The 20,601-nt window shown below is 38.6% G+C and overlaps 1 protein-coding gene across 2 annotated transcripts in view; it reads left to right on the forward strand.

The window, feature by feature from the left end:
- Positions 1-20,058, forward strand: part of faf1 (Fas (TNFRSF6) associated factor 1) — a 368,750-nt gene extending 348,692 nt beyond the window's left edge. For both annotated transcript variants that reach the window (XM_072273767.1, XM_072273768.1), the window contains one exon: positions 12,190-20,058. In XM_072273767.1, the coding sequence (XP_072129868.1) occupies positions 12,190-12,273 (84 nt within the window). In that variant the 3' untranslated portion in view covers positions 12,274-20,058. The remainder of the gene's footprint in view (positions 1-12,189) is intronic.
- The last annotated feature ends 543 nt before the right edge of the window (positions 20,059-20,601 follow it).

Consider the following 20,601-nt stretch of genomic DNA (forward strand, 5'->3'; position numbering starts at 1 on the left):
TCCCAAAACTGAACATTTTGCAATTGGATAAATATTCTGTCAATTTGAAATGTATTTGATGGGTGGAAACTTGTTGATAGCTAACCTGTCGGAGCTTACTGGTCACCTTCCATAACCTAACAGCCACAGGCTTCTACTCCGAGTCTGACACATAGCTGGTTAGTTACTTCAGGACCTCTCCAAGTATGTCAAATTCTGCCCCCAAAATGACATTGGCATCTGGTGAGACCCTGCAGTCAGACTCAGAGGCTGTTAAATCTGTCGTCATGCATATGTTTGTGAATATATTTACTGCTTCTAAATGTTTACAAATGCTATTTTGTAAAAAGTTAAAATATAATGAAAAATAAAATTAAAGCTGCCAAAATACTATAAAAATGTAAATACATTATTTGATTTAGTTCAGTTAATTTTAAAGTGAATGAATTCCTGCTCATCATTCTGAGATTATGATGGGTCTTGCTCCAGGAGAAAGCATCTTTGTAGTAAAATTTTGGAAAATATATTTAATACACTTCTGCATTGGAATTCATGGGGAGTCCTTTGGTGCAGGGCAGATGTCCAGGATTGGAGAGGAAAATCGGATTTTAGCCTGTGGCTTGCATCCTTTTAAGTGAATAAAAACAGGCAGATCTGAGATGATCTGCCTGATTTTAAGCAGAAGATCACTGCCTTTATCTAACTTGGTTCAGGAAATATTTATGCCTGAATGTCAGACAATTTTTTTTTAAATTGTCAAGTAATAAAATAGAGCCCCCAAAAAATCAAGAAAATTGTATATTATATCCGTGCTTTTCATTATAGTGGAACTTCTGTGTTGTTGATAGGCATTTAAAAAAAAAATTCCCTCCCTCCTTCCACTGTGGATTACTTCCAAAATTTATGCTTTTCAAAAATAGTAGTCACATCCGTTTTCTGTCCTGACCACCCTCCATGTCCTACCATCACCTGCAGATATTTTAACTTTACAAATGAAATGTTGTCCAAATATCTCTGTTAAAAATGCTTTTAACCTTCCTTATAGTAATTTAATTTGCTGATATCCTGGAGGGTTCAATAGGTCACCATGGCCAAAAGAGCCAAAGGAGATTATAGAGACCTATATAAAATAAGATCATGGAAAGTTATTTACAAAAGACTAGTACAGTGTGTTAATTAAGCACACATACAAGCCAGATGAACAGAAATGCCTTGGAGCGAAGCAAAACAACAGCTTTGTTTGTTGACAGATGCTAGAGTGTTATTGTCTGTTAATTGGATAATGGTGTAAACATTTGCAAACTCTCCAGTCCTTAGTGAATACAATGTTTGAAGGGCAACAAGAGGCATGATCTCTATGTATGACCATATTTTTGTGTTCTCATACAAACTATCAGGTAAATAAATGTGAGTTTAATAGTTCAGGCTACTACTATTAGCATTTAACTGACAACCTGAAACCAAAAATTACAACATATTATGTTAAGATCAATATGATCATTGTCCTTGAATGTTGACTCCCTTGTTCAGCTACAACCTAGTGAATATTGTTAAGTGGAACATTCTGTGCTTTTTTTTACTATTATCAGATATACCTGCAGCTCTATGCATCTGGCTGCTTGCTACCATTTTCACTTAGTCTTCACATTTGAGTTTTCTTTAGGGATTTAAAAAGTGCCATCTCATTAGATGTAAGCCTGCAAAACAAAGCCGACATGAGTTAAAGTGGAAATTGCCTCTTTTCTGATGCATGAATGTGCTGAGATATACAAATAATTCCAGTGTTACATTAGTTTACAGTAGTAAATGGATTCTATATGAGAAAATATAAACGTGATTTCCCATACTGTACATTATAATTATTAATCATTAAAGTGCCTAATGCATACAGTAATTAAAGGTATATTTATTAATTGGAATAAAATTATGCACAAAATTCCTATTGTAATTTAAATTAATTACTTAATTTGACCACAATTCTATTTTCTACTTAGGATTCCCAACTTAATAGCTCACCTACAACAAATGTTTTATTTAATTTGAAATCAGTCACTGATTAAAATTGATTATCGATACATTTCACTTTCCCATCTCCACTGATAGTAAGTGGAATGAACTGTTTTTAAATGATTGATTGGTTGTCCATCATATCCAACAATGACAGATTTGTACAGCTTTTCTTTTAGATAATGTGAACTGCACAAAGAAGCCTGTGTGAGAGAGTTTTTAAACTGGAGAAGCTGTTGCACTGGGTCCAGTGGTATGAGTAGTCATCACAACTGGGGTCTTCCTTGGTTGCAGTGGAGGACCATGGCATCTTCTGTGCCTTAACATGTCCTTCGAATTTCACAAAGTTTTGAAGAATCGTTTTCTTGGTCATTGATCTCATCTGCCCAATCTGCTGGAGCTGGCCTTACATACTAGGACAGGCATGTCCCTATCTCACCAGGGTACGAGGCATGGCTACACATGCCTGATTTAGCCCTCCTGTCGAAGTGGTATACCAGGATGTCACTACTGTGACATGCAAACAGCTGTTTGGGGCCACGGGTGAGAGCTGAGTGTCCAGTGGTGACCAAAGCTGAGTGAGCTGCCCCAGAATGGTCACAACAAGCCCCTTCACCAGAGATGCTCCCTCTCCAGAGACACTCCGTACACCTCTATTTGTAAATATGGCTTGTTAAAACTATAAGATGATCTTCACTAAGGAAAAGTACAAGATAATTAACTACCTGCAAGAGCTCTCTAGGGAAATGAAAGGGTTCAATACCTGAGGACATGCTTGGAAAAGAGTCTAATTTAAATATCAACCATCTCCAAACATCAGCACGGCTTGAAAAGAATCATCATTTATTACTTGCAGTTTAAAGAGGATGCACATCATCAGGCTGAAAAAAGCAAATTAATTTCAAATGGATTCTTTCTGCATCATGGATTAGATGTTTTAAAAATGATTGTGCAGTCAAGTGCATATACATAGATGTGAAATCAAACAATATAGCCACAAAAGTGCTATGTTACAGTTAAAAATGCTGTCACCTAATGATAAGATGCCTTCTACTGTATAGACATCTTAAGCTTATGTGCCTAACCAGTTTGCTAGTTTGATCACTTCCTGAAGAGGCAATTGCAATAGTTTTGTCAAAATAATGTTAAAAAATAGTAGAAATCCAGAATGAAAATTTGCTGGGAAAATTCAGCAAATCAGGCGGCATCTAGAGAGAGAGAAAAACAAGATACAGTTTCAGGTTGATGACCTTTGAAGAAATGGCAGAAAAGTTAGCAATCAAACATGATTTAAATTGCTTTCTAATTTTTCCTAGGCTGTATCATTTTTCTTGAATTTTTTTAGCACAATGTTGTATCGCCATCAAGCTCCCAATGGCAGTGGAGATCATCTTAATAGTTAAAGGGAAACTGTTTGACTGTGCAACCCAGGCAGTTACGTTTCAAAACTAAGGTCACTGGAACTTAGGCAATTCAGCTGTTAAATGCAGACAGTACTTACATTAGTATATGCTCAGCGATTGAGCTAGAACTTGTATTATTCACTTGTTCAATGAAGCCTGAGAAAATGGATCTTATACTCAACATCCTCAAGACCTAGATCCTCTAGTAATCTGTGCCTGCAATGCCTCCCATAGCATTTAACAATAAAGTTTCACAGCAAAACACAGACAATGGACCGCTTCCCATAACTTGGGAGTCACATCTTGACAAAGGCAGACATCATTGACAAAGTTCAACACCAACTTCAAGGCACCAGTACAACATTTGGTTAACCTGGGAAAGGATACTTGAAAATCATGACCTCAGACCTGGCACAAAACTGTCTGTGTCAAATCAGTGTCAAGCAGCATTGATGTCTGCCCCTCTATATGATTCTGACTCCTGAACTGCTTAGAGCAAACATCTCAAGGAACTGGAAGTACATCACCACTCCTGGCTCCACAAATTCTTCCAATTTTACTGGATTATAGTGGATGGATATTTAATAGTTGTGTAGACTCAGTGAGTCAAAAAAAACCTTTTCATATGATTTATATTTAATTAGACTCTTTTCCAGGTATGACCTCAGGAAGTAATAAATTAAGTCTTGAATAATTATGTAAGTGTTTTATGCTCAATATTTCTCAGTTCATTTTCGGGAGGTGGCATCCCAAGCAAGGCGAGCATTTATTTCCCATCTCTAAGGAGTTGCTGGTGAGCTGACAAATCGGTTTGCCGCACTTCTACAGTGTTGTGGAGCAGTGTGTTCCAGGATTAGGACCAATTAACAGTGAAGGAATTGCAACCTATCCCCAGGTTAGGATGGAGTGTGATTTAGAAGAAAACCTTCAGGTTGCAGATATCATCATAGCGTATGCACTCTTCTGGCAAAGAATTGAAGTTCAAATATGAAGCAATCGGTCATAAATGATGGTTGAGTCATTGCTGCCCCAAGGAACTCCTACAGTGATGTCATGAGACTATTTATTGACCTCCAACAACACATCTACCATTCTTCTGCTGTTCTTGTATGTAGCAGAAGTTGCAAGTGTCATAGGTATTATCAAACTGCCTTCTTAATTAACTCTGATATATTTTGCAGGTGAAACAGCTGTGGGTATTGCAAAGTGAATACGTAAAGTACTGAATATACTGCCAATCAAATAAGCTATTTTCTGCTGGATTATGTTTAGTTTTTTTTGAATGTTGTTAATACATCACTTCTCCAGGCAAATGTCAATCACACTCCTGATTGGACTTTGTGGATGGTGACAAGGTTTTGGGGAATCAGAAGTGATTTTTTTGTGGCAGGACAACCAGCCACCAATTTCCTCTTGGAGTCACTGATGTCAGTTTGGATTTCACCAGCAGAATTTCTTGAGACCACTTTGAGTTTGCTTCACATACAGATATAACAGCTGAGTTTGAGAGATAGAGTGACTATCTGCAGTTAAGTTTCTGGTAAATCGTGATCATCTATTCATCTGTGCTGCTTCTTTCCCTCCCTCCCTCCTTCTTCCCCCAGGTAATTGTAGTGAGGGACTCAGCAATGGTAATGGTTAAATTGGAAGTACTCATGTTTTGGCATGAATATTACTTAGCAAATAAATGCACATGCCTGAAATTCACCTTGCTAAAATCAAGCAGTCAATGAAGTTTACATTTTCCCAAGCACTTCCGGTTTTATCAAAGGTCCTTGTTACCACGCTCAGTCAAAGGCTGCCTTGATGTCCAGGTTAGTTTCTTACAGTTCCCCTTTCAAATTTAGCTTTTATGCCAATAGATAGTGGTTGGTGCTGTGCGATCACCAGTCAAGGTTCAATTCCCACCGTCCTTATGACTCAGCATTTTCTCTGGGTGCTCCGATTTCCCCCCACATTCCAAAGACATACAGGTTGGGGGATTAGTAAGTTGTGGGCATGCTATATTGGCATCGGAAGCATGACAACACATGGGCTGCCTCAGCACATCTTTGGATATTGTTTGTCATTGACTCAAAAAGATGCATTTCACTGTATGTTTTAATGTACATGTGACAAGTAATAAAGCTTATCTTTAAAAAAGAGGTCTCGTCCAAATATTCTTGATGATACATAAACTGTGCATCAGATATTTGATGAAGAATAGCTCACACTGTCGAATAATCTTCCATCGCTTGGCTGATGATTGGAAATGGTCAGTAATTAGGAATAATCATACTCTTTATTGATAGGTCATGTCTGGGCAGACATCCAGGTTATGTAGATGCCACTCCTGTAACGGAACAGTAATGCACGATATAATTTTATATTTCATGGCTTAACTAAATAGGATTAAACTCTGGTTATGATGGATCTTTCCAAAGTAGGCAACTTTTATTGCTGAAGGATATTCCTAGGATGGTATGGTGGAGGACTGAAGTGTATTGGATTAGCTTTGATACTGTGACATCTCAAAATGAGTAGCTCAGAACAGAAGTGTTTTGTTCAAATTGTTGCCAAGATTCTTTAATGCTAACAATGTAGTTTTGTCAAATGCTTATTTTAAATAATATTTTTATAACACACCTGTATTAATCTTATTGAATACTTAAATATTCCAAAATGGTCAGATGGGTTTCCTTAGTAGTTGAACTATTTTAGGCATTTGTAGCTTCTTGGCAGGGTTTAAGGAGGGGGGAAGAAAAGAAAATGCCCAAAATACATGCAGAATCTTCAGAGTTAACTACATTGCAGAATCCCACAATGTCAAACACCCCCTTAAACCAGGAAAAAAAATGTCTTGGCCTCCGGTTCCAATATATTATTCTCCGTAACTTCCACCACCTCCAACGGGATCCCACCACTAAGCACATCTTCCCCCCCCCCACTTGCCGCAGGGATCGCTCCCTACGCGACTCCCTTGTCCATTCGTCCTCCCCATCCCTCTCCACTGATCTCCCTCCTGGCACTTATCCGTGTAAGCGGAACAAGTGCTACACATGCCTTTACACTTCCTCCCTTACCACCATTCAGGGCCCCAAAGAGTCCTTCCAGGTGAGTCGGCTGGGGTGATATACTGCGTCCAGTGCTCCCGATATGGCCTTTTATATATTGGCGAGACCCGACGCAGACTGGGAGACCGCTTTGCTGAACATCTACGCTCTGTCCACCAGAGAAAGCAGGATCTCCCAGTGGCCACACATTTTAATTCCACATCCCATTCCCATTCTGACATGTCTATCCACGGCCTCCTCTACTGCAAAGATGAAGCCACACTCAGGTTGGAGGAACAACACCTTATATTCCGTCTGGGTAGCCTCCAACCTGATGGCATGAACATCGACTTCTCTAACTTCCGCTAATGCCCCACCTCCCCCTCGTACCCCATCTGTTATTTATTTTTATACACACATTCTTTCTCTCACTCTCCTTTTTCTCCCTCTGTCCCTCTGAATATACCCCTTGCCCATCCTCTGGATTCCCCCCCCTCCGTCTGTCTTCCCGGACCTCCTGTCCCATGATCCTCTCGTATCCTTTTTGCCAATCACCTGTCCAGCTCTTGGCTCCATCCCTCCCCCTCCTGTCTTCTCCTATCATTTTGGATCTCCCCCTCCCCCTCCTACTTTCAAATCTCTTACTCACTCTTCCTTCAGTTAGTCCTGACAAAGGGTCTCGGCCTGAAATGTCGACTGTACCTCTTCCTAGAGATGCTGCCTGGCCTGCTGCGTTCACCAGCAACTTTTATGTGTGTTGCTTGAATTTCCAGCATCTGCACATACTGTTTTTCAAGATGTGACTTCTTTTTTGTGAGGGTTTTGATGACAACTGTACTGAGTCTAGTAGATTGATGCATATATTTGTCATGACTTAATTTTATTTACATAAATACTCTTAGCTGTGGTCAAGTGAAAACAAGCCATACTTTTATCATATTCTAGCAACCAATAAAATGGAATATAAGCTTTTTCGATATTTATGTTCATCAATATTTTACGCCACTTGTAGTATAGAATACCAATATGGTGCCTGCACATAACACGTTACAGAATGAAAAAAATGAAGAGAGGAAGTTAATTAAATCAAAGTTTAACAGGTCCAGAAAATAAATGTTTCAGAAGATCTATTCACAAAAACACCTAACAATTTTAAGTACAGTATGAAAAGAATCCTCTGTCAGATTATTTTTCTTTAAACAATGAACTGGATGATGCTAACAGCTGGTCAGTAGTTTCATATGGAACAACTTGCTAGTTCAGTATGCTCATCAGTGTGTGACATTTTCTGTGCCTTTATTGTAGATTCTTCTGACTTATTTCTGTGTGAGCAAGGTCTTTATTCGTAAAGTAGTAAACACTAATATAAATGAACTCACCTTAATTTAACTCATTACTTAGAACAGATGGCTAGGTAGGTTATAAACATAAGAGATTCTGCAGATGCTGGAAATCCAGAGTAATATACACAAAACTCTGGTGAAACTCAACAGGCCAGGCAGCACTAATGGAAATGAATAAGCAGTCAACATTTTGGGCAGAGACCCTTCTTCAGGACTGGAAAGCAAAGGGGAAGATGCCAGAATAAAAAAGTAGGGGAGGGGTGGGAGGACTAGGCAAGTGATGTGTTCTAGTTGCAACATTTGGGAACTGGTGGACACCATTATGGTAGAGAGTGACCATCTCTGCAGCATGGGTTTGCTGCTTGAAGAACTTCGGCTCAGGGTCAATGAACAGGATTTCAAGCTCAAACTCTACAACACGTCAAGGAGAAGAAATACCTGGACATGGCATTTCAGGGGATTGTCACACCCCTAAGATTAGCTATGTTTGCCATATTTGTGTGGATAGCCAGAGGCTTTTTCCCAGGGCTGAAATGGCTAGCACGAGGGGGCATGGTTTTAAGGTGCTTGGAAGTAAGTACAGAGGGGGATGTTGGGCGAGTTTTTCCACTGGGTGCATGGAACGCACTGCCGGTGACAGTGGTGGAAGCGGATGCAACAGGTTCTCTAAGAGACTCTTAGATAGGTACATGGAGCTCAGAAAAATAAAGAGCTAAAAGTAGGGTAATTCTAGGCAGCTTCTAGACAGCTTGACACAAAGTTGGGGGCTGAAGGGCCTGTAATGTGCTGCAGATTTCTGTGTTCTTTGTTTAAAATGGTGAATGGTCAAGGACAAAGTGGTGTAACTGCAGAAGAGGCAGGACAAAGGATCCAGAGGATAGCTCCAGATGAGCCTTAGCCTTACTCTGTCTAACAAATACAAGGTTTCTGCTCCCTGTGTGGTCAAGGACGGGATTGCAGGAAGCATATACAAACTGTCCATAGCACCATAACCATGATGTCAGTCCAAACCAAACCCATCTGCCTGCATGTGTTCTATCTCCCTCATTCCTTGTTCGTTCCTGCGCCTACCTTAAACACTGCTTTTGTATCTGCTTCTCTACCTTCCCCTTGTGGCTTATTCTAGGCACCTACCACACTCTGGTTTAAAAAAAACTTGTCTTGTAATGCAGGAGAATTATTTGTGGAATGCTTCAGGGATTGCTTTTTAGACCAGTATATTATGGAGCTCACACACAAACAGGTTATTTTAGATTTCACCTTAAGCAACGAGAAAGATTATTAGGGGAGCTTGTGGTTAAAGGTCCCCTAGGAGGTAGTAACCACAGTGTGCTAAAATTCCAAATGCAGTTTGGGAATGACCCATAGATTCATAATCAGTGTTTCAATTTAAATACGGGGAGTTATATTGGTATCAGGGGAGTGGGGTTGTTTAAGATGAACAGGTAAACAAGTTGAGAGACAGATAAGTAGAATAATAGTGGCACACATCCAAACAGCTGGTGTATGTGCTCTTTAGGAGTTTATCCCAATCAAAAAGATAGAGTCGTTGAGAAAGAGGCACAATCCGTGGTTAGCAAAAGAGATAAACAATAATTTTAAATTAAAAACTAAGGTACACAAAGTGTGGAAGAATAGTGTAGACCAGAGGAGTACAGAGTTCTTGGGGTCTAGCAGCAGAAGTCTAAGAAGGTTATAAGCAACATGAAAATCAATTGTCAAGAAAATTTCCATATTGTATAAAAAGAAATAGTGGAAGTTTCTGTGAGTACATAAATAGAAGATCCTGTGGTAAACATGATATCTCTGAAGATTGATGCAAAGAAATGGCTGATATGTTTAATAAACTTACTGCATCAGTCCTCATCTTGGAGATATCCTGCTCCTCTTGTGTTTTGGGGTGTTTTCTAGTCCAGGGTACTGTCCATCTCCTCACCTCAGAAAAGCAATGGTCATAACTGATCCCTCAGTTTTATACCAGCTACTGCTGGCACACTCGGTAAAATGGAGTGAAGTGATTTGTTTTCTCATTGATTTTGTAAAATTAATGTCTGTAACAAAGCTGTATTTAAATCACCTTTGATAATACATGCTGACAGAAGGCCAATCAAGTGGTTAGGGGAGCCTCAGTTTATAGCAACTGAGATTTACTCAATACTACTGCACCCTGTTCCACTTTGGTTGTAGCATCAATGCCTAGGAGACCAGTGGGGTGCATGGAGATGGATTTGGCAGCTGGTGCGTGGGTAGTAATTTTCAGCTAGTTGGGACTGGAGCACATTTGCATTCATTTTCTACCCCACCCCCCAGAACTGCAATCTGGGGCAGAGTCGAGGAGAGCTGGTAGGCCTTAGCAAACTCATTCATTGACTCAGGGAGGGCAGCCCTTCCAGCACCTGTGGTCCTCTCCCCACATGGTGTTTTTGTTCATTTCTGACTTATAAACAGTTGTCAAGAACAGAACCTGGTCATCACTTGGAGACTGCTTAGAGTGAACTGTATATAATTTTTGATTTGAGCCGTTGGTACATCTTACTTTGTTTTTATTTCCAGTGAAAACTTCACTTTTGTTACAAAATTTTAAATTTTAAAAACTACTATTTTTGTGAACACATTAATCTTTACTTACATTAAACGATTAAAATATGAATTTGACATGTGACTATTTTCATTAGTTTGGAAGAGATACAGACTTTAAAGGTATAATGTTTGAACATAGGACAACAACATTCCAATAACAGAATAATGCCATGCCAGAAAATAGTGATAATTAATTCTGTAAAACAAATATGAATTGTTTTATCATCCCACCTGTTTGAGTGCTAAACTACAGGAATTTTTCTTATAATAAACCAGAATGACCTTTTCATCAGGTGAATGCACTTGTACAATGGTTTCTGTTAGGGCGTTATGCTCAGGTTGTTATGAAGCAATGTTTAAATGTTACTTTCATTTGTTACTTACTGGCATTTTTTACAACTTTGGTAAAACCTATTTAGCTCTGAGTGTGCATTCATAATGTAATTTATTTTTGCTGTTACATGAGGAATTTTCATCCAACAAAACTTCTTTTCCTTCATGTGCTTTGTCAGCTCTCTCTTGTACAATTTTGATTTTTTTTCTCATTTTCTGCAACGATTTCCGGGAGGATCTTCTCCTATGTATATGCAGATTTTCTGATGGAATCAAGATGGGCCGAAGTGGGTGAAATAGCACCAAGTGACCTGGCATTCCTTAGAATTCCCTGTGTGAAAGTGTATTCTTGTATACAGTGGATTCCGGTTAATTGGGCCACTGGTTAATTGGTACTTCCATTTATTTGGGACAACCCTTAAAGAACAAAAACACATCAAGAAAGTAATTGGAATTCCCTTTGTTTATTTGGGACATTCTGCCACTTAACTGGCGCAGGTGACTGATGTGGAACAGTTTCTACTGTCGGTCTTGAGCACTTACATGGCTATTCGATCATGTGTCAGTTGCCTGTGTGTGCTCAAAAAGCAGTGATTTCTGTCACTGATAGTTGGTGAGAAATGATCAGTAAGACAATTCAGAACTGTGTGGTTTCAAGCATTCAGGCTTGGAGATGCCAGAAATGGCTGTTAAACAATATGAAACAAACAGTATTTAAATAGCTTCAGTTGTGTGTGCTTGTGTAGTGTAATATTTCAGTGCTCATAATTAATTCTGAAGGTTTTTACTATCCTTAAAATTAAATGTAATAAATCTTATTGCTTTTTAGCTTAATATATAATCCTGTATAGTATATTGTTGGAGATTTTGCATACTGGATGTCTGTCAGAGCAATAAATTTAGTTACTTGGTGGTTGAATATTGATATACGGTGTCTTTCCTCTGAGAAGATTATGGAATTGAATGAGATGCAAGGAATATGCCACAATCTTTGGAGGAGTAATTTGTTGAGTTTTCAATGCTGTCCCCATGTATGCTACGATATTGTTCCTTCTCCTGCAGTGAAGTAGAAGAATAGCAAATTTGTCTTCAGCATTGAGATGTTGATTTGCAAGGTCTGTATTCTGACATGTTGCTATGTGCCGGTGAACATTGCCCATGTACAGATAACTAGAGGAAGACTGAATAACTTTCTAACAGAAGAAGTGAAAAAATGACTAATTATAGTTGACAAGGTGCAGAGAAGAGTAAATTTATGCATATAATAGCGAAGGAAACTATCTGCAAATACATAATTCCTGTGATGACAAATTATACAAAATAAAGGTATCTATTTTTAGGGATTTGGTTAATTTTGTGTGGAAAAACTGAGGTCCTGTCAGTCATATGAATAAAACAAAATTATTCAGTCAGGTTCCCATACCTTGTTTAAAGATAAACTTTGTGCTAATGAAATAGTAAGCCAGTTAAATGATCTTGTATGAAAGTAATCCTTATTCTATTTTTCAATAGGTATCTCTGTTTGACCCAACTGAAACATTGCTGGAGGTGAAACTCTATCCTCAGGAAACTCTCTTCCTGGAAGCAAAGGAATGAATTCATCCATGGGACTCCGGCTTCCGAGATAGTTGATAAAAGCTCAGCATAAGTCTGAAAGCTGCAAGATCCACTTTTTGTTTTGTCCAGCTACATGCCACAACTATCTGCCTCTTTTAAAAGCCCAAAATCAACATCATCATTGTAAAATGCCTGTATGCTGCCAACCTCACAAGAAATGTAGATGTTTACAAAGATATATAGGAGGAAAGCAATCTGTGACGAACACTGACTTACAACCTTCACACTATTCTGGCCTATGTTTATTCATCAATGCACTATTCAAAAGTGAAGTGAAATATATTAGTTAGAATTGGTTTCTCTGTACCCATTCAACAACAAAATCTGTAATTCAACCAGTTTTTGGAACAAGTGCTATGATTTGAAATTCTGTATTTGTTTTAATTCAATACATACTTGAGACAATGCTCATAAATGTGCACAATTCCATGTCTGGATTTCTACTTAAAGCCTAATTTATGATGTCACGGTAGGCATAGAGTCATTCTTGGCCATTAAGATTTAATGCAATAATTTGGAAAGTATGATTTTCATACAGCACGACTTTCTTATTTGGTTTACAACTTCAGTAAAATGTAAGTGGGATATAATTTTCCATTTGTAGCCATCTTTTATAATGAGCCTGTCCTTTTAGGTGGTTACAGAATTAAATAGTTGTGAGTTTATATTACTACCATCAGAAAAGGTCAGGAATAAAGTGGTGTGGATGAAAGACTAGTCAAGAATTTTATAATTGAAACATATTCTGAGATTAATCTAAACTTTTGCCAATGTTTTTGGTTTCCTGCATTGTATGCCTCATGGATCATGTAGCCTTTATTGGTTATCCATTCCTCCCCATAATGCATTCTATTCTCAAAAGACATAAAGCACTGAGGAAGATTGATTGCTTTTGTTTCCTTCTACAAGCTATACACTGAGAAAAGAGTTTCAATAAAGAAATTTCTATCACAATTCAGGGCCCCAGACGGTCCTTCCAAGTGAGGGGACACTTCATCTGCGAGTCAATCAGAGTCATCTTGTTTCAGGTGTGGCCTCCTCTACATTGGTAAAATCCAATGAAGAATGAGGGACTACTTAGTCAAACATCTTCACTCTGTTCAACACAGAAGGCAAGATCTTCCTGTGGCTATCCATATCAATTCAACTTCCCATTCACGTTCTGACATGTCTGGCCATAGCCTCCTTTACTGTCATGATGAGGCCAAACTCAGCTTGCAGGAGCAACACCTTATATTTCATCTGAGTAGCCTCCAACCTGGATGCATCCATTTCATCCACTTCCAGTAATTTTTCCTCCTCACCATACTCCCTCTTTTTCCATTTCCCCATTTTGGTTACCCTCTCACCTCTTCAGTTCGCCTGCCCATCACCTCCTCCTTCAGCTCTTTACCTTTCTGCCTATCACCTCCCAGCTTCTTCAATCCCTCTCTCCCTCACCTACACACTTTACCCCTCACTTATTACCTGCTGGCTTGTACTCCTTCCACTCCTGCCACATTTTTATTGCGGCCTTTGTCTCCTTCCTTTCCAGTCGTGATGGAAATTCTCAGCCTGAAACATCAACTGTTTATTCCCCACCATAACTCCTGCCTGTCTTGCTGAGTTCCTCCAGCATTTTGTGTATTGCCCTTAATTAAGAATGTTTTAATTTAGGTTGGAAGATGTGACAGATTGAATGCAGCATAAATTAACATGACTGAAGTCAAAAAAAATACATCCAAATTTGAAGATGTGAAATTGGATGTGATTGTAGGCTGTGAGAAGGATGCAGAAGGCTTCAGGGATATAGACAGGTTAAGAAAATAGACAATAGCATGACAGATGTAACATAATATGGAAAAAAACATAAAAATAGGACATTTTTACATGGGAGTTATAAAATGTGTTGGTATTCAGGGGGACCTGGGTGACCTTGTATGCTAACCACTGAAAGATCAAGTAGGTACAGCAAGCTCTTAGGAAATCAAACAGATTATTGGTCTTAATTGCAAATGAATTTCTGTCCAGAAATAAAAGCTTCTTGCTCCATTTATGAAGGGCACTGGTGAGATAGCATTAGCAAAGCGTGCTGGTATGGCCTTCAGGTAGGTGCAGGATATAATTGTAGTTGTGGAGATGCAGTGACAATTCTGCAGATTGATTGCTGCAATGTTGGGTTTGTCATATGAGGAGGGGTTAAGCAGATGGGACCTATACACTGGTATGAAATGAGGGCACCAATCAAACCAATGCTAAAAGAAGTCATCAGTGGCAGGTACCTGTTGTGAATTCCTACCCTCCCCACTGCTGAGCTCATAATAAATGGAGCGGGAGTAGGTCATTAGGCCCTTTGAGTCTGTACTATCATTCGTTAAAATCCTGGCTGGTAGCCACATGCTGCTAGACTGGGAACCAGTGTGCCAGAGATCCACTGTGAAGTCCCACCCTCCCTGCAGATATAGTGGAAACCTAGGTTGTTAATGAGAGATTGGGAGGGGCGGGGGAGGATGGGGATGGAAACAGCAATGTCCCATCAAATCCTCACTCACTGTGCCAGCCAGGGTAGAGCTGTGTACCTCACGTCTCAGTGCTGAGTATCATGGCATGCTTGCATAGAGGTAAGGGCATGTGCTTCAATTTGGACATCAAGGATCCAAGCATAGAGTGACAAAGGAAGGATTAAGAGGACGTACAGCACTCATGTTCCTAACATAGCAAGGAGTGCCCAGCTTTTCAAACTAGCAGATTTTTAAAGTGCAGTTGGGCAGGTACAGATGCAAAGAAAGTTGTGAACCTGTTTTCTGCATTGGATACTCATAAAATTTGGTCTGATCTTCATCTACATCACGTTAATAAGCAAACACAATCTGCCTAAACTAATAACACACAAACAATTTAAGCAATCACAGTCAAGGTTCAAAAAAGTAGGTGTACCTCTGGGGTAATGCCTTCTACAAAAGCTGTTTGAAGTCACGTGTTGCAGTCAACGAGATGAGATTGGAGGCGTGGACTGTAGAGGTGCCCTACCCTATAAAAAAGGCACACAAAGTTAGATTACTGATGGAGCCTGCTCTTCTCAAGAAAGATCTGTTAATGTGCACCCCATGCTTCGATCAAAACAACTTTCAGAAGACCTTAGAAAAAGAATTGTAGTGATGCATAAAGCTGGAAAAGGCTGCAAAAGCATTTCTAAAGGCCTTAGTGTTCATCAGTCCACAGTAATTAATACTGTTGCTACTCTCCCTAGGAGTGGACTCTTGCAACATCATACCAAGAACATAACATGCAATGCTGAAGGAAGTGAAAAAGAACCCAAGGATTACAGCAAGAGACCTGCAGAAATCTTCTAGCACTTGCTAAAGTCTCTGTTTAATGTGTCCACTTTAAGAAAAAACACTGAACACGAATGGTGTTCATGGAGGAAACTACTGGTCTCAAAAAAACATTGCTGCACGGCTCAAGTTTACAAAAGACCACCTGGATGTTCCACAACACTTCTGGGGCAATGTTCTGTGGACAGAAGAGACAAAAGTTGACCTTTTCGGCAGAAATGCACACTGCTATGTTTGGAGGGAAAAGGGCACTGCACATCAACACCAAAACCTTATCCCACTGTGAAGCATGGTGAAAGAGCATCATGGTTTGGGGCTGCTTTGCTGCCTCATGGCCTCAATGGCTTACAATCATTAAGGGAACAATGAATTCAAAGTTGCATCAAGACATTTTACAGGAGGATATCAGGGTTGTGGTCCATCACCTGAAGCTTAATAGAAGTTGATGCAATAGGACAATGACCTGAAACACAGGAGTAAATCATCAATAGAATGGTTTAGAAAGAAGAAAAATGTTGTTTTGGAATGGCCAAGCCAGAGTCCAGACCTTAATCAAATTGTGATGCTGTGGCATGATCTTTTCAGGTTATTGATGTAAAGTATCCCAGAAATATTGATGGAATGGAAACAGTTTTGTATGGAGGAATGGTCTAAAAGTCATCCTCGCTGTTGTGCAAGTCTGATCAGCAGCTACAGGAAACATTTGGTGGAGGTTATTGCTGCTAAAGGAGGTTCTACCAGTTCTTAAATACAAGGGTTCACATACTTTTTCCAGCCTGTACTGTGAATGATTAAACAATGTGTTCAATAAAGACATGAAAAGTACAATTATTAGTGTGTTATTAGTATAGGTAGATTCTGTTTGTCTATTATCTTGATTCAGATGAGGATTATAAGCAATTAATGCAGAAAACCAGGTAATTGCAAAGGGTTCACAAACTTTTTCTTGCAACTTTATGTCTGAGTGAAAAACCAAACTTCAGGGGGTACTCAGCAAGTCGAGCAGTATCAGTACAAGGTCTTAACCAGAAATGTTGACAGTCTCTTGCAATCCACAGTCGCTGCTTAACCTACTGAGGTTCTTTTATTTGCTCTAGATTCCTTTACGTACAGTCTTGTGCCTCCATGTTCTTGTAACTACTCAACTAAAGAACCATGAACATTATTATGAATCAGCACTCTGCACACTTATCAGTTATGAAGAATGAGAGGAGAATTCTAGGAAACCTCAGAAAATCCTTACAGGACTTGATAGAGTTGATGGAGGGAAGATGTCTCTTGGTGGCTGATTGCCTGAAAATAAGGTATCAACCATTTAAGCACAGAAATAAGAAAGTTCTTGATGTGGATGGCCTTTAGAATTCTCTACCCAAGAAGGTTGTGGAGGTTCAGTTACTGAGTACGTTCAACACAGAAGTGGAGAAATTACTTGGATACTAAAGGAATCGAGGGATATGGTATTAGTGGAGAAAAGTGGCACTCAAGTTAAAGATTAGGCATTAACTTACTGTGAATGGTGGAGTAGGAACAAAGGGCTGAATCACCTACTCGTTCTGTTTTTCGTGTCTTTAATTGTGAAATAAATATCAAAGAGTCATGGCTACAAACCTTCAATATGTTGTATAAGTAAATATAACATCATCAGGCATAATTTGGTGCCCTCATTGGAATGTTTGCAGATGATACCAAAAACTGAGAAATAAATAACTCATTAGAGAATGTGGAGACCAATCAAGGAAAATAGTTGGTAGGTGACACATAATGTTTAATAACAAAGAGATGATGCCTTTTGAGAACAAGAATATATATCATCAAAATTCCTTCTAAGCAAAGCAGCTATAAGATGTGTTGGGATTAAAGAAACTGCCGAGTCAGGCGTTGTTGCTACGATGTTAACATGACAGCTACATCAGTAACCAAAAGGCTGAATGCCTGGAGTTAACATGTATGTTATCACTTCAGTATTTATTGGCAGATCCGGTACTGAAATTTATTTGCTTTTAAATTAACTATCTTTTTAATTAAGTTTTATCCAGAGAGGGGTGGCATTTATATGATATATCATATAAATTGTTAATTCCTCATTTTCAAGGCTGTACACCACATAGGAATGAATGCAAATCCTGCAACCATGTTTAGGCCCCTGTTGACAAATACAAAGATTGTCCTAGTATGGATTTATGAAAATGAAGTAATTCCAGATTATAATATTTGAACAGTCAATGAGATGCAAATATCTAAAGAGTGAAAATTTACAGGTGCTGAAAGTCCAGTATGTTGAAATTACAGAGATCATATAGCATTAACTCTGCTACTCTCTACAGAAAAAGATGAAATTAGGACTGGGTACTCACCAGGGCACTGGGATTTACATGAAATGTAATAATATACTGTACTACATTATTATGGAGTATAATTAGCTACTTGAGTGAATCATTGATACGACCTAGCAAAAATATTCTGTTGAAAATATCTACAACTCCTGGCCCTCAAGTTTCATTACAAATTTCTAATCAATCTTCTATCATATACAGACAAAAAGGTATGTACTTGTTAGAAGTTGTGATTTTTATTCTCATTCATTGTTTTGTCATATTGTGCCAGTATTCTTGTGTGTATTCAGGTAACTAAAATTCATAAACCTATAAATGCTGAAGAGAGGTGAACTATGAAAAGAGCTGGACTATTCACATCTATACTCAAGTCCTTGTACATATGTGCAGTAGAAAGCATTCTAACATGCTGCACTACCGCGTGGCATGGAATTTTCACTGTGATGACAGGAAGGGCCTATAATGGGTAGTCAAAATTGTCCAGCAAATCACCAGCACCAGCCTACCTGCTATCAAGGACATATATATAGAAAAGGGCCAGTAACATCACAAAGGATCCTACTCACCTGGCTCATGGACAATTTGTCCCACTCCTATCAGGGAGAAGGCTATGGGACCATCCAAGCCAGGACCACCAGACTTAAAAACAGTGACTTTCCCCAAGCAGTAAGGCTAATCGATTCCTCCACCCACCAACCCACCCCTCCACACCCCCAGCCACTATTACATCATTTTCTGTCAGTGTCCTTATGTACCGACACTCCTGTGCTTAGTGTCATGTTATGGACATACAAACAATCAATCTGTATACATAGCTATCTTACGTATTTATATGTATTGTGTTTTTTTATTATTGTGTCTTTTTCCTGTGCTGCATCAGATCTGGAATATCAATTATTTAATTCTTTGCACTTGTGCACTGGAAATGACGTTAAACATTAAACATTACATTACATAGCCCAATTAATGTTCAACAGCCTTAGCATTCATGGAGATCTAGTGATGCATACTGGACATAGGTGAAAGGACTCCAATGCAACCTTAACCAGTCCTGTTTCTTGTTAGGAATCACTGGATAATTTGGTGAAATAATTAGCAATCAAAGAGATACAAATGTCTGGAGTATTTATTGAGAAACTATACTCAGTGGCCTCTTCATTAGTACCTAATAAAATGGCCACTGAGTGTATGTTGATAGTACTTTACTGCTGTCGTCCATCCATTTCAAGGTTCGATAAGTTGGGTGTTCAGAGATAGTCTTCTGCACACCTCTGTTGTAACACATGGTTATTTGAGTTACTGTTACCTTCCTGTCAGCTTGAATCAGCCATTTTCCTCTGACATCTCCCATTAACAAGACATTTTCATCCACACTGCCGTTCACTGGATGGTTTTTGTTCTTTGCACAATTCTCTGTAAACTCTAGAGACTGTTGTGTGTGAAAATCCCAGGAAATCAACAGTTTCTGAGATACTCAAACCACTCCATCTGGCATCAACGAAAAATCTATGGACAAAGTGACTTAGATCATGTTTCTTCCCCATTCTGATGTTTGGTTTGAACAACAACTGAACCTCTTGACCATGACTGCATAATTTTATGCTTTGAGTTGCTGCCACTTGATTGGCTGATTAGATTTTTGCATTAATGAAGAAGTGTATCTAATAAAGTGACCAATGAGTGTTATTGTAACTGCTGAATTAGAGTGGTGTTCCATTTTGTCAGACATTGGGATAATAAGGAACTGTAGAGTTGAATTGGGACCACAGTCCTAACATTACGAATAATAGGAAAATTAAGAGAACTTGGCAGAAGAGGTGAACAAGGAGAGAAGGAAAGTTAGGTTCGATAATAGTTCCGAAATAAATGAAATAATAAATATTTCTCCATGTGTAGCAAACAAATTGAAAAACAAGAAGATGAAACATAATTAATTTAGAAGAGATCTAGTGCAGGAAAAATTGCATTATATAAAAGTATGAATTAAGCCTTCCAGGAACAAATGCAAGAAACGCTTGTACATGCAATGAATAGTACATTTTTGGAACTATTCCACTTCGTAAGTTTGAAATCTAAGATTGATCGTTACTTGTTAATATGGAATGATGGCCAAAGGCAAATGTTTGCCACTGTATCACAGGTTTTTGAATGTCAAAATGGGTTCAAGGACTGAAAAGGTCTCATGTCTCATGTCCCTTTGTTTCCATGATTTTTTTTTTACCATATATGGCTGACCTCTCCGGCTATCCATCCCATACGATGATAACATTATTGTTGACCTACAAGTTTTCTTTTGGCATATGGAATGTAAATGTCCACAAGTAAGGTGATTTTCAAAAGGGAAAATATATTTGCACTTGAGCTATCTTAATGCTAGTTCTGTTGACTCAACAATATGTAGGAGAACTGGGAATTAAATCTAAACAGATATAATGACCTCAATATTGTTGTTTCTGTTGCTATCACAGATATCAATTAATTTTTCTGTGATTAAGTTATGACATAAGCTTAAACTGTCCAAGTAAGCAATTTACTTTGAATCAACTCCTTAAATACTCTCATATATTAAAAATAAGATAAAATTTCATGTTATTCTCAGAAATGTTAAGTAAAACCAACTGAGCGAAAAATAAAATAAAAGCTGTAGCTGTTGGAAATGT

Source organism: Mobula birostris, chromosome 12, assembly GCF_030028105.1.
Source record: "Mobula birostris isolate sMobBir1 chromosome 12, sMobBir1.hap1, whole genome shotgun sequence".
Taxonomy (NCBI): Eukaryota; Metazoa; Chordata; class Chondrichthyes; order Myliobatiformes; family Myliobatidae; genus Mobula; species Mobula birostris.